Source organism: Lutra lutra, chromosome 2 (genome assembly GCF_902655055.1).
Source record: "Lutra lutra chromosome 2, mLutLut1.2, whole genome shotgun sequence".
NCBI classification, from domain to species: Eukaryota; Metazoa; Chordata; class Mammalia; order Carnivora; family Mustelidae; genus Lutra; species Lutra lutra.
Window position 1 is genome coordinate 70136024 of NC_062279.1, and position 14045 is coordinate 70150068.

The following is a 14045-nucleotide window of genomic DNA, read 5'->3' on the forward strand; positions in this document are numbered from 1 at the left end:
AAAAGGTCTTCAAGTGTTTACAGAAAACCAAAGCCCTGAAGGTATCAGTTCACTTCAACTCCTTGGCCAGGACTGTTAAGGATCATAGAATTGCCCAAGACTTCCTCTGTTGCAATTGTTAATACATACTGCTGTACTTGAGTCGTGTCTCAGCCAAGTGGCAAGGTCAAAACAGAAAAGAGTGAGCTACCTGCATTTCCAGGGTAAACCCTGATGGTTTATAGGACTTGTTAGCCTTGGGCCTGGGATTTTGAGGGGTGTGGTTGAGGTTGACATTGTAAGTTGGCCTCATCCTGATGCTTGTAGTCCTGTTAATAGTAACTTTAATTAAATGCTGTATGAGACAATTGGAATAGATTTGGTCTTATCCTCTGTCAGCGAGACTAGTGAACATGGCTGACAGAGTGGCATACTCATGGGAAAATTGACCAGAAGCCAAGATAATTGGGTTGAATGCCCGTTGCCCAAATCACATGCCCCTAGAACATTGTAAATGTTAATTTTTTAAAGAAGAGCCTTCACCGATTAATTAGGTTAAGAATCTCAGGATGAAATCTTCCTGGATTATCCAGATAGGCTCTAAATCCAATGTCAAGTGTCCATATCAGAAACACACAATGGAGAGCTACAGAGAAAAGGAGAAGGCTGTGTGAAGATGGGGCCAACAGTGGAATGATGCAGCCCCAGCTAAGGCACACCTGGGGCCACCAGAAGCTAGAAGAGGAAGGCTATGAGCCTTTGGAGGAAATACAGCTGTGCTAACAGCTGGATTTCAAACTCCTGGCCTCTGCATGAGAATACATTTATGTTGTTTTAAGTGCTCCAGCTTGTGGCACTTTGTTAGGGTACTCTCAGGAAACTAATACAACTGTGTCAAAATGAGGGTTAGGAATTACCAGGAAACATTTTTCTAGAAGTGTCTCCTTTTTTTGTGTATCTTGCAAGCAAGCACTGACTGAGCTTTGTTCTGGATTATCTTTGGGTTTTTTTGTTTGTTTGCTTTTGTTTGTCTGTTTAATTTAATCAATTTATTTGAGAGAGAGAGAGAGCGCACAAGTTGGGGGAAGGACAGAGGGAGAAGCAAACTCCCACTGAGCAGGGAGCCTGATGTGCGGCTTGCGGTTTGAACCTGGGACTCCGGGATCATGACCTGAGCCAAAGGCAGACATCCAACCAACGGAGCCACCCAGGTGCCCGTGGATTATCTTTTGAAGGAATAGCCTTGGAAGATAGAGATGGTGTCTCCCTCAGAGCAACGGGCAGGTATGATTACTTGCCTTACAGAAAACATGGGTCCCTAAGCTTAGGCTTTTTCCCCTGGGACGCAGTCCACCCTGTTTTCAGGTGTCATCTGGCTGTTCCTCACCACCTGTGAGAATTGGGGCTTGGGGGACCGATGCAGATGCTGATACTTCGGCTACTGCTGTGACTGTGTGGAATAAATTGCCTGCTGTCCCCAGTCCCAGGAATTTCATATCTTCTGTCAGCATCCAGGAAACTGGCAGATTAATTTGTTAGTCTGAATGTAGGTGACTTCTCAGCGTCTTCACAGTTATTGACAGATACTATTCTTAGATCTTCTGTAATTAGGCCATGAGCACCTCTTTAGCTCTGTCCCTACCTCCTCTGGAGGCCTCATTCAATTCTATCCCCTCTCACAAGTCTCTAAAATTATGTGAACATTATTTGTCAAAGAAGCAGATAATCTGTGAAGAGAATGATTTATTATAACGTTTTATATTTTCATCGGTTAGTAAAGGGGAGTAAAAAAGAGGGAAATTCTTGCTTGTGAAAATCTGCTGAGTCAAGGAGGAGAGACATTGATGCATATGTGAGCATGAATGGATTTTAGTATCTTTACAAAGTCATATGGAGTCAAGAATGCTTTAGTTAGAATATATCATCCATACCTGTCACCTCAAATTAGATGAAGAGCTGATTCGTTGAGAACCTTTCTTCAGGCAAGAGACACGTTTTCCACTCCTGGCCTCCCCCACCAACCCCAGAGAGTTGAGATAAGGAATTGTATCAGTGCATGTTGAACTTTATGAAATGACTAATTGGTGCCATTTGTGGTTAAATGTTGTCAATGCATCATATCAACAATCCTGTCATCATTCAAAATGAGGCAGAGAAAGGAATAGGAAGAATGTTGTAGCTAACAAGCCTAAGCTGGTCAGGGCAGGCTGTAGACAAAGTCATGAGGCTGTTGAAGCTTGTCCCTACCACTACCCACTCCTTTTCTCAGTGTGGTACCTCTCACCAGGACCTTCGGCTGCCTCCCGGCTGCCTCCCAGCTGCCTCCGGCAGGCGTCCTTGGTGCCAAAGCTCTGGGGCTCCCCCAGTCCCTAACATACTGTCAAACATACCTGTCTAGGAGTTTCCACATTGTCCCTGTTGCAAGCGAAGAGCACCCCCATTCATCCTACTTTACTTTCCAGTATGGTCACTCGTGGAGAGTCCCAGAAGACCCAGGCAGGCAACATTATAGACTGAAGGCTGTTTGCCCAAATCTGGTAGACTGTATCTTTGATGGGCTAAGTTGAGAAATAAATCTCTATGTTGTGTACACTCTGCCTTTTACTTTGAGGTAAGTATCATCCCTACTCAGCAATTCTCGAGGAATAAAGAGTGGTTTCCTAGAAATGCTCCTATATAATCTTCAAGATAAGGACTCTCAGTTCCAGTCTGGGTCATATTCCCAACTGGGGACACTCTCTGAACTGGACAAGCCTGGCTCACAGGCCTAATTCTGTGGCCAGGGTGGCCTGTTCTTTCGGGTAGTGGGTGGATGAAGGGGTGGGGTGGAGATCCTAGCCGGATCCAACCATAGTGGCCCACATCCAAAGGCTTATGTAGGCCCAGCTCTGACATGGTTGTGAAGAAGCTGGGTGCTTCCCCATCTAGACATCAGAGGGCTTGGGGAGCTCACCACTCAGTCAGCCACATAGTTGGCCTGGGTTTAGTCTGCTGATCTCTGAGCTGTTGGCCAAGCTCTGATTACTAGTGTCTGGAGAAAGCACTTTACAAGACCCAATGTCAAATAATGCCAGGTCGGGAGGAACTGTGTCCTTTATCAGCCTCAAGGAGACCAGGGCCCTTTAAGCACTGTGGACTATGGCTTTCTGTCTGTTTTGTGGAGCCTGGTGACAGTCATCAGAATGGCACAGCAAATAGTGGCATTCATTCTGCCACACCCCACACCCAGGCCTCTAGCAGGTATAACTCATGAGTCAAAGCATTCTTCCCCACTGAGCCAGAAAGTACCTCAGAATCATTGTTGATAAAGTTGTCCAGGCAGTCACTCCTTGTATGTGAGTTGGTATGGAGATGAGACCTATTTGTTACCCTTGCACAGGCTGTCACAGGCCAATTAATTAATGACCTGTGTTTGCCACGTCTTGAGCAAATGTGAAATTTCCAGTAGTAAAATTGCATATGGACTATACCAGAAAGGAGTCTGGGTGGTTCAGTTGGTTAAGTGTTGGACTCGGTTTCAACTCAGATCATGAAATTGGGGTTGTGGGATCGAGCCCTGCACTGGGCTCTGGCTCAGCGGGGAGACTGCTTGAGATTCTCCCTCTGCCCGTTCCCCCACTCACACACATTGAATATATATATATGTGTATGTGTATATATATATATATATATATATATATATATATATATATGAACCTGCACTCAGTCCCGATAGTTTTATAAATGAGTACCAAACTTTTAAGGACTCTTTCCTGTGTCTACACTGTCTTGGAGAATAGAAAAAAGAGAAAGTTTCCCCAACTCATCTTATGAGGCTACAAAGTTGCTTCATATCAAAACCAGACCATCACAGAAAGAGAAAACAAAATTATAAGCCAATTTTCTAATAAACATGGATTTTTAAAATTCTCAATAAAAGGCTAGTAAATAAAATCCAGCAATTGGTTTAACATTATAAAACAGTAAGACATCATGACCAATACAAGGATGTAGGAGGTTTTAACACAAGAAAATTAGAAAATATAATTCAACACATTATCAAGAAAATAAACCATCTCAGTGAGGCAGAAAATGCACTAGATGAAATTCAGTATTCATTCATAATTTATAAAAAAAGAAATGTAGTCAACTAAGACTAGAAGTGCATTTCCTTAATATAATGAAGATACCAAACAAAAATCTACATCACACACAATACTTAATGTTGAAATGATAAATCTTTCCTTTTAAAACTAAATTACAAGAATGCCAAGTATCAACATCTATTCAACATCACATTGGAGATCTTAGCTGCATAGTAAGACAAGGAAAACAACAAAAGGGCCTAGAGAGGAAGAAGACAAACCATCATTATTCACAAATAACATAAGCCCCTACATTGAAAATCCAAGAGAACCTATAGAAAGATTACTCAAATTTATTCAACACATTTTGTGTGATGTATCAGTATGGCCAGGTGTGTCCAGTGGATGTCAAATACTTTCCCTCTGCCACATATGGCCCTGCATATGGCATAGTGAGTGGAGAATAAAAGACAAAGAGACACTGCCTTCACCGCTTACAATGAGTGAAGGAGACAGGCAGTTAAACAAGAGGATAATAATAAAGTCAAATAAGGGGGAGAATTTGTAGGAAGAGCCTCTAATCCTGTGCAAAGAAAGGAAAAGTGGTCAAATAAATCTTCCCCAAAGAACGATGTGTGAGCTGGAATTGAAATGAAAGCTGAAAAGCAGTAAGGCAAAGAGCATTCTAGCAGAAAGTGTTCTTCAGAGGTGTAGCTGCAGAGGATGGTAAAGGTCTGTACAATGAAAGTGGGGAGACAGAGGGGCGGTGGGGGCGGTCAGGCGGAGGGCCTTAGGGACCCGTGAGTGGTGTGAGCATTATCCTAAGGGTGATGGATGCCATCCAGAGCTTTTGAGCAGTTTGCATTTTAGAAAAACAACTCTGAGTGCAGTGGGAGAAGGTGTGCCAGACGGAAGCTAAGGAGACTGGTTTGCAGGAAATTGCAATAATCTAGGCAAGAGATGATGGTAGTCTATGCCAAGGTAGAGGCTGAGAGGAACTGGATAGGTTTGGAACATATTCAGAAGACAGGGTCGTAGGACTGGAAGGCTGGTCGGATGCAACGTGTGAGGGAGGAAGACATTCAAATATCTTGCTAGGGTGTACCACAGACAGGAAACAAATGAGCTCAAATGTACAAATGATTAGCTGTAAACTTATGGATAATTGCTGCGTTCTTCTTTACATCCTTTATTTCCTAGTTTCGTTTTAGATACTTTTTTAAAATGTATGTTCCAGCTCAGTGCAGAGCCTGAACTCACAACCCTGAGATTAAGTCCGGACCTGAGGGGTACCTGGGTGACTCAGCTGGTTAAGCATCTGCCTTTAGCTCAGGTCATTATCTCAGGTTCCTGGGACTGAGCGCTGTGTCAGGCTCCCTGCTCAGCGGGGATCCTGCTTCTCCCTCTGCCTTCCCCCTGCTCATGCTCTCTCTCTCTCATTCTCTCTCTCAAATAAATAAGAAAAATCTGAAAAAAACCAAAAAAGCCAGGGGTCGGGGGATGCCTGGGTGGCTCAGTTGGTTAGGCATCTGCCTTCGGCTCAGGTCATGATCCCAGACTCCTGAAATCGAGTCCCACATCGGGCTCCCTGCTCGGTGAGAAGCCTGCTTCTCCCTCTGCCTGCCGCTCCCCCTGCTTCTGTTCTTGTGCACTCTCTGACAAATAAAATCTTAAAAAAAAAAAAGAAAAAAGACGTGAGCTAAAATCAAGAGTCAAACTCTTAACCTAGTGAGCCCCCCAGGTGACCCATCCCAGTTTTCTATGAAATATTTATTCCTTTCATAATTAAGAGAAGATTATGAATAACTACTTTCTTGTTCTTAACATCTAATCCTTAGGACTCAGCTCTCTTCTAGAAGAACTATTATAATGCATACTCACAGAACAATGGGTTGGCCATGTGCTATTCTCCCACATAATCTATTTTGCTTTTTATTGGTGGTTGCTGATGGCAATTTGTAATTCTGAAGGACTGCCAGCTGTGGAAGTTGGCAATTAACTTGAAAAAGTGGGAAAAGCCCAAGTTTTGTAGAAACAGGGACCTCTACTGCTTATCAGCATAGTAGTCTTGGAAAAGTCACCTAAAGTCTCTGGAAATACCACCTCTCACACCTTCAGTGTCAAGTGTAATAATGCGTGTGAAGGCACTTGTCAAACACCATACAGATGCTAGTGGTTATATGGGACTGTCTGCAGGTAAAGTCCAAACACCTTTCCTGGCACTTAGGTCCTTGATCAACTTCCCTGAAATTAACCCTCCCTTTCTGTCTTCTCACACTTCTCACTCTTCTGTTCAGTACTCCCCATAACTCTGTTATACTCACTCTATACTCACGTTCTCAGCTCCTTGTACATTTAAGTATTTGCCAAGAGCACGGTGCACATATTTTTAAGATGATGTCTTATAGTTTAAATGTTATGTCCTGGACTGCCTGTTGTCCCGGCATCTCATGCATTTTACCTTTACATTTATCTTGAATAACTGTGTCGTTTACTGCACTTAGCTTTAGAAACTTTAGACCTCCTTGGTCTGCTAAATCCTGGTGGACTTTGGACTTGATCCCATGGGGCTCAGGCTTCGACCAAATGATCTCTTTCTGAGCTTCAGCCTACTCATCTGTAAATTAGAAGTAAGAATATCCACCTTGTAATAATTAGGAATCATATTCACAAAGTGACTGGCACATAGTAGGTGCTCAATAAATCCATACCATTATTCCAGAGGTGCTGTAGTAATTAGTTTGACAATTTTTTGTTTTCAGTAAATAAACAAAAACATATTATTGTCATCAATATGACCGGCTTTTTGGTAAAGGAGGGATATGGATTTTTTTTTAAAGATTGATTGATTGATTGATTGATTTTAGAGAATGAAAGAGAGATCATGAGCAGAGGGGCATAGGGAGAGGGAGAGAGAATCTCAAGCAGACTCCATGATGAGCACTGAGCCTGACACAGGGCTCGATCTCACAATCCTGAGATCATGACCTGGGCTGAAATCAAGAGTTGGTGGCTCACCCAACTGCCTCAACCAGGTGCTCCGGGATATGCATTTATTTTTAAAATAATATTTTATATACTTTTACATAATGTACAATTCTCTGTGCCCCAGCTATGTTATTCTTTTATAAATTCATCAGATTAGGGGTGCCTGGGTGGCTCAGTGGGTTAAGCCTCTGCCTTCGGCTCAGGTCATGATCTCAGGGTCCTGGGATGGAGCCCCGCATCAGGGTCTCTGCTCAGCAGAGAGGCTGCTCCCCCCGCTCTCTGCCTGCCTCTCTGTCTACTTGTGATCTCTGTCTGTCAAATAAATAAATAAAATCTTTTAAAAAAATTCATCAGATTAACTCAAGTGAAGCCAACTATCCAATCAAGATAGGAAGTCTCCTGAATCTTTAGCACCCACAGAGTAACTTGCCCAACGGAAAACCTCATCCTTTCACCCATTACTCCTCTCAAGATATTTTGTGGTTCTAACTAGGTTTTTAGATGTGATGCATAAAATTCAGTGAAGCTGGGGGAAGGAATCAGAGGAAAATTTATCCATCAAACTTCATCACTTTCTGGGGCACCTGGGTGGCTCCGTGGGTTAAGCCTTTGCCTTCGGCTCAGGTCATGATCCCAGGGTCCTGGGATCAAGCCCCACATCGGGCTCTCTGCTCACTGGGGAGCCTGCTTCCTCCTCTCTCTCTTCCTGCTTCTCCACCTACTTGTGATCTCTGTCAAATAAATAAATAAATTAAAATCTTCGGGGCGCCTGGGTGGCTCAGTGGGTTAAGCCGCTGCCTTCAGCTCAGGTCATGATCTCAGAGTCCTGGGATCGAGCCCCGCATCGGGCTCTCTGCTCGGCAGGGAGCCTGCTTCCTCCTCTCTCTCTGCCTGCCTCTCTGCCTACTTGTGATCTCTCTGTCAAATAAATAAATAAAATCTTTAAAAAAAAAATAAAATCTTAAAAAAAAAAACAAAAAACTTCATCACTTCCTGACATAGGATGATGTACACTTTCAATTAACATGCTCCCTGGGAAAGTATGTAATAAAAAAGAAGTAGGCACTATATAACTAAACTGCTTCTTTAAAGTTATATTCACTTTAGGTTTCAAACATCCAGACTGTTAGCTGGGTCTCAAAATCTTCCAAAGCTACTTCCTTCCCTGGGTAAGAAAGTATCAATAGTAGCAACTGCCGAGGGCTTCCAAGGGCAGGCCCAGGGATGCCTCACCCTGCGCCGGTCAGTTGCCAGGGGAGACCAGGGACCCGGAGGTGTCAACTGACTCTTAGCAGTGGGGAAGGCCCAGGGCTGGGCTTCAGGGACAATGTGACAACTTTCAACTGGCCTTTGAGGGAAACAAACATTTTTGCCCTTTTCTAAGACCAGGGAGGCAAAATTCCATTGACCGTTGTTCCTAGAGTTCTGGCAAGCGATGATTTCCTGCAGGTGTCAAGCAGCCTGCCTCGTGGGGACATCCAACCGGGAAGCGGGCCCATGAACAGGACAGAACCACACAGGCACAATCGACGTGAGAAAAACCACAAGGAATCGATCAACACAGACGTGATCTTTCTTTTATAAGCAGAAATGTTCCTTTGGATTTCCTTTCCCGAGGATGATTTAACCTCATCCATAATTCATTTTTCTATTTCTGCTTGGCCAGCTCCGTGAAAATAAGTCAAATTAATCTATTAATACGGCCATATATATATATATATATATTTAAAGATTTTATTCATCTGCCTGACAGGCAGAGATCACAAGCAGGCGGAGAGGCAGGCAGAGAGAGAGGAGGAAGCAGGCTCCCCGCTGAGCAGAGAGCCCGATGCGGGGCTCGATCCCAGGACTCTGGGATCATGACCCGAGCCGAAGGCAGAGGTTTTAACCCACTGAGCCACCCACGTGCCCCTAATATGGCCATATTAATTGTATCCTCATAAATGGTCTTCTTGTCCATAACCTACTTGGGTAGTTTCAAATTATTTCCCATTTAATTTCTTTTTCTATTTTCTGATGTCTTCCTCTGACATTTTAAAAAAATATATTATTTATTTACAAACAGGAATCATTTGCAGATGGCTTCCCCCCCCCCCAGAAGAGAAATTTCCAGGATAGACTGTAAATTAAGATAATCGGATGCACTATTTCCTGGAGCTAAATCTCAGGGTTTTAAATGTTTTGGGGACTTTACTTTGGCCTTTTAAGACCTTCCAAACTATGTCTTCATCTCACCTCTATTTTTAGGTTTTGAGGGGTGAAGACATTTGTCTATAAAAAAATGGAATGGGATGCAAGAGAATTAGGTGTCAGTGGGTTTCCAGGAGAGTACTCTGTAGAACACGAGAAGGCCAGTCACATGTTCAGGCAGTGAGTCCGAGGCCATTTGGCTGCAATTCAAGTGAGCACGTCACTGGCCTAGAGCCAGAATCATGAGCTGTAGAAGCCATTTGCACTTTGGACAGATTGGAAAGTGCGGTGGATGCTGAAGCATGTATATACAGGTCACCTCTGCAGGACTTGCATACCTTCTACTGGGAGTCCAGGATCACATGCTCTGTTTCTTCCTATTCAGTGAACTTAGGCATATTCCCATTTTGTGCTTCAGTTTTTAACAGAAGAATTGGCACAATTCCTCTATCCTATACTTCACTGCCAGAGAAGTATTTGCATAGATTTCATTAATTTATGAGCTGAAAAACCATATAAACTGTTTATAGCTCCTTGGGTGAGACATGAAGTTGAGAGGTGACATTTTACATGCATCAGAGGCCTGAGGAGTAAGTGAAGTCCTCTGGTTTTGGTATCTCTTTGTTTTACCACATCGTGATGGAACAAAGGGGCAGGATTTAAAAAACACAGGCATTGGGACAAAAGCAGCTCTACTGCTGATCAACCGTGAGATGTGTGGTAAGCAGTTCCTGTGTGCTCACTGGTCTGCTGGGGGTAACAACGCAGAATTTCCTTAGGTGATTGGGAGGTTCTCCCAGTGACAATTCGTGGCCGATCATGGGCAGTCAGTAATATTAGGTTATTTTCCTTACCTTCAATTTTGACCTGACAGTTCTGAAAAATGTTCTTCCAGCCCATTCATTAAACAAAAACCAAATGATCCTTTTTGAACACAAGAAATGTACAAACACAATCCCCATCATGTGCTCGGTATTGTTAGGTACAGTGAAGAATATTTAAAAACTATAAAATATATCAATAATAATTAAAACTCAATAATCAAAAGACAACCCAGTCACCCAGAATATATAAAGAACACCCAGCATATATAAAGAATATATAAAGAACTCAACAACATAAAGCCAAAAAATCCAATTAAAAAATGGGCAAGAGGGGTGCCTGGGTGGCTCAATCAGTTGGGAGTCTGATTCTTGGTTTCAGCTCAGGTCACGATCTCAGGGTCCTGAAATCCATGCCCTTGTCAGGCTTCATGCTTAGTGTGGTCTGCTTGTCCTTCTCCCTCTGCTTCTCCCCCTGTACTCTCTCTCTCATGAATAAATAAAACCTTAAAAAGAAATGGGCAAGAGATCTGATTAGACATTTCTCCAAAGAAGACAACTAATAAGCACAAGAAAAGATGCTCACCTTCACTGGCCATCAGGGAAATGCAAGTCATAATCATGGTGAGTTACCACTTTGTATCTAGGATGATTAGCATTAAAAAACAGATAATGACAAGTGTTGGAAAGGATATAGATCAACTGGTATGCCCATACCCTGCTGATGGGAGTGTAAAATGGTGCGGCTACTTTGGAAAACAGTCTGGCATTTCCTCAAAAGTTTAAATATAGAGTTACGGTGTGACTCAGCAATCCTATTCCTAAGTATATACCCAAGAAAAATGAAAACATTGTCCACACAAAAACTTGCACATGAATCCCCATAGCAGCATTATTCAAAAGACCTGGAAGTAGAAACAACCCAAATGCCCATCAGCTGATGAATGGAGAAACCCAATATGGTGTACCCATATGATGGAATATTATTTACCAATAAAAATGAATGAAGTACTGATGCCTGCTATGACATGGACAACACCTGAAGATTATTAAAATGCAAGATATCCATAGTAAAAGATTTCATATTGTATAATTATATTTATATAAAATGTCTGGAGTAGATTGATCTATAGAAATAGAAAGTAGAGGGGCGCCTGGGTGGCTCAGTGGGTTAAGCTCTGCCTTCAGCTCAGGTCATGATCTCAGGGTCCTGGGATCTAGTCCCATATCGGGCTATCTGCTCAGCAGGGAGCCTGCTTCCCCCTCTCTCTCTGCCTGCCTCTCTGCCTACTTGTGATCTCTCTCTCTCTCGGTCAAATAAATAAATAAAATCTTAAAAAAAAAAAAAGAAAAAAAAAGAAATAGAAAGTAGATTATTTTTGCCTAGGGTAGGGTTTACAGAGGCTTAGGAGACTATATTAGTTTCCTAGACTTGCCATAACAAAGAGTCACAAACTGGGTGGCTTAGAAAAACAGAAATTTATTCTCTCACAGTCCATAGTCAGTGTTGGCAGGGCCATACTCCTTCCGAAGGACTAGGGATGAAGGTCCTGGGCACCTATGAAAAAATTGTCCTTATCTCATCTAGCTTCTGGTTGCCTGAAATCCTTGGCCTTTCCTGGTTTGTAGCAGCAGCATTCCAATCTCTGTCTCTGTCTTCACATACGGACTTCTTCCCAGATGCCATAGCTCTGCATCCAAATTTCCCTCTCCTTATAAGGACTCCAAGTCATGCTGGATTTAGGGCCCTCCCCAATCCAATGTGGCATCCTCTTCACTTGACTACATCTACAAACGCTGTTTCCAATTGGGTCACATTCATAGGATCTGGGGGTTAGGACTTGAGCATATCTCTTGGGGGACACAATTCAACTTGCAGCTTGGAGAAATGGGGAGTGACAGCTGATGGGTACAATGTATCTTTTGGGGATAATGAAAATGTTCTAAAATTGATTGTGATAATGGTTGCGCAACTGTATGAAAATACTAAAAACTGTTGAATTGTACACTTTAAGTAGGTGAGTTATTAGGTATGAGAATTATATTTCCATAAAGCAGTTATTTAAATGCTAAACTCTAAAACATCGTCCTTGTCCTCCTATGGTTTACAGTCGAATTAAGAAAACCGGTTTGTTCACGTGAAACAAGGGAACAACAGAAGTCACAGTGCAATGCAATGTCATCATGCAGTGTGATGATCAATCTTGCAGGCGCCTAGAAAAGAGATGAATGAGAGTAGCATAATCCCAGAAAGTTTCATATGGAATCTTGAAATACGAGTAGGATTTAAAATTACTTTTTGGGGATTTAGAATGGCTAAAATTCCCCCACTGCTCAGTGCTGTTTGGCACCCAGGTATTTACACCGAGAGTCCCCTCTGCTCTGAACACTCCTCCCACACTGGTTCCCAGGGACCCACCTCTGGCTTCTGCCCTGGGCTCCAGTCCCAGGCCATTGCGGAGCCTCCTCCCCCGCCCAGGTGGGATGGTCCACACCTCCCCCTGCCAGGCGAGGAGTGGGATGGACTTGGTGGAAGCAGACTTACAGGTGAGTCAGTTGAGCCTGGGAGGGAGGTTTCCTGGTTGTTTTAGATGCCCGTCTGGAAAGAATCAGAAAGAAGGAAATTCTCTCTGGGCACGAGGTGGTAAGGAGCAGTCCGGGGAAGGGAGGGCCAAGTAGGAGGGAAACGGGCGGTGGGGAGAGAGGAGAGGAAGGCCAGAGCCCCAGGCGATTTTGGAGGACCCTCTGGTCGCCCCAGTGTGGACTGGAAGGGATTCATTTACCTGGGGAGAGTAAAGAAGTGTTTTTTGCATCGTTTTTTGAACTCTATACAGCTAATAGATTATTTTGGTTTTGGCAATAGTGTGTGCCTTGCAGACCTGCCAGATGCCTTAGGCGATGGAAAGGTCTCCCCCCTCCCACCTGTCTGCATTTCCCACTAGCCCATAAACAACCTGAGCGCAGGAGCGGAGTCTTGTCCAAGTGTCTCTGTGATGGAGCGCTACTCCAGGAGGCCTTTGGCCCTCAATACTTCACTGAATGAATTAGTTTATATCTAGCTCTTAAGCTCTGATTCTTTGTTTTATTTAATACACTCACTGAAAACTTTTAATTGCTGAACAAGAAGAGTAGTAAGTACTTAGAATATTGTGAACATCAATCTTGAGAGTGATTTCATATATTGCACAAAGGTCAAGTAAAAATTAAGGTAATACACTAATAATTCTGTTACTTTTTAAATTATTTTAAGTAATGCTGTTAACATTACCTGAATGCCTTCTGCATCATAATATATAGGATATTTTTCTTTTCTTTTTTTTAAAGATTTTATTTATTTTATTTGACATTTTTATTTGACAGAGATCACATATTTTATTTGACAGACAGAGATCACAAGTAGGCAGAGTCAGGCAGAGAGAGAGGAGGAAGCAGGCTCCCTGCTGAGCATAGAGCCCGATGCGGGGACTGGATCCCAGGACCCTGAGATCATGACCTGAACTGAAGGCAGAGGCTTTAACCCACTGAGCCACCCAGGCGCCCCTAGGACATTTTTCTTATATCATGTTTATCACGTGTCGAAATTCCCTTTCCTTCCGAGAAATATATGGGGCATTTTACACCAATAACATATGGAAATGGCCAGTAATTCTCGAACTTCACTGAGCATTAGAATCCCAGGGATGTTGGTGTAAAATGTAAACCCTGGAGTCCCACTTTGAGAGAGTCTGATTAACATGTCTGTCTGTGGAGGGGGCCGGGAATGAGCGTTTATAACAAACACCTACAGTGATTCTCAGGTAGGGGTGACTTTGAGAAACATTGCAATAGAAACCCCAAACTGAAAATCAGGATCAAAGAGAAAAAAGCATATAAAAATGGTAGCTGAAAGGGTCAATGCAGTGTCTCTAATGCAGCTTAACTTTATTTTGAGGTCTTCAGCAACTCTTGCAAAAAAAGAGAAAGATGATAATTTACATGGTTCTCATTACTGGAAAGGTGAAAG

The 14045-nt window shown here is 43.0% G+C and overlaps 1 protein-coding gene across 1 annotated transcript in view; it reads right to left on the reverse strand.

Moving 5' to 3' along the window:
- Positions 1 to 11543: 11543 nt before the first annotated feature.
- Positions 11544 to 14045, reverse strand: part of LOC125094073 (collagen alpha-1(I) chain-like) — a 33025-nt gene continuing 30523 nt past the window's right edge. The window contains exons 4-5 of the mRNA XM_047719818.1: positions 12588 to 12641; positions 11544 to 12256 (exon numbers count right to left, since the gene is read on the reverse strand). Of these exons, the coding sequence (XP_047575774.1) occupies positions 12595 to 12641 (47 nt within the window). The 3' untranslated portion in view covers positions 11544 to 12256; positions 12588 to 12594. The remainder of the gene's footprint in view (positions 12257 to 12587; positions 12642 to 14045) is intronic.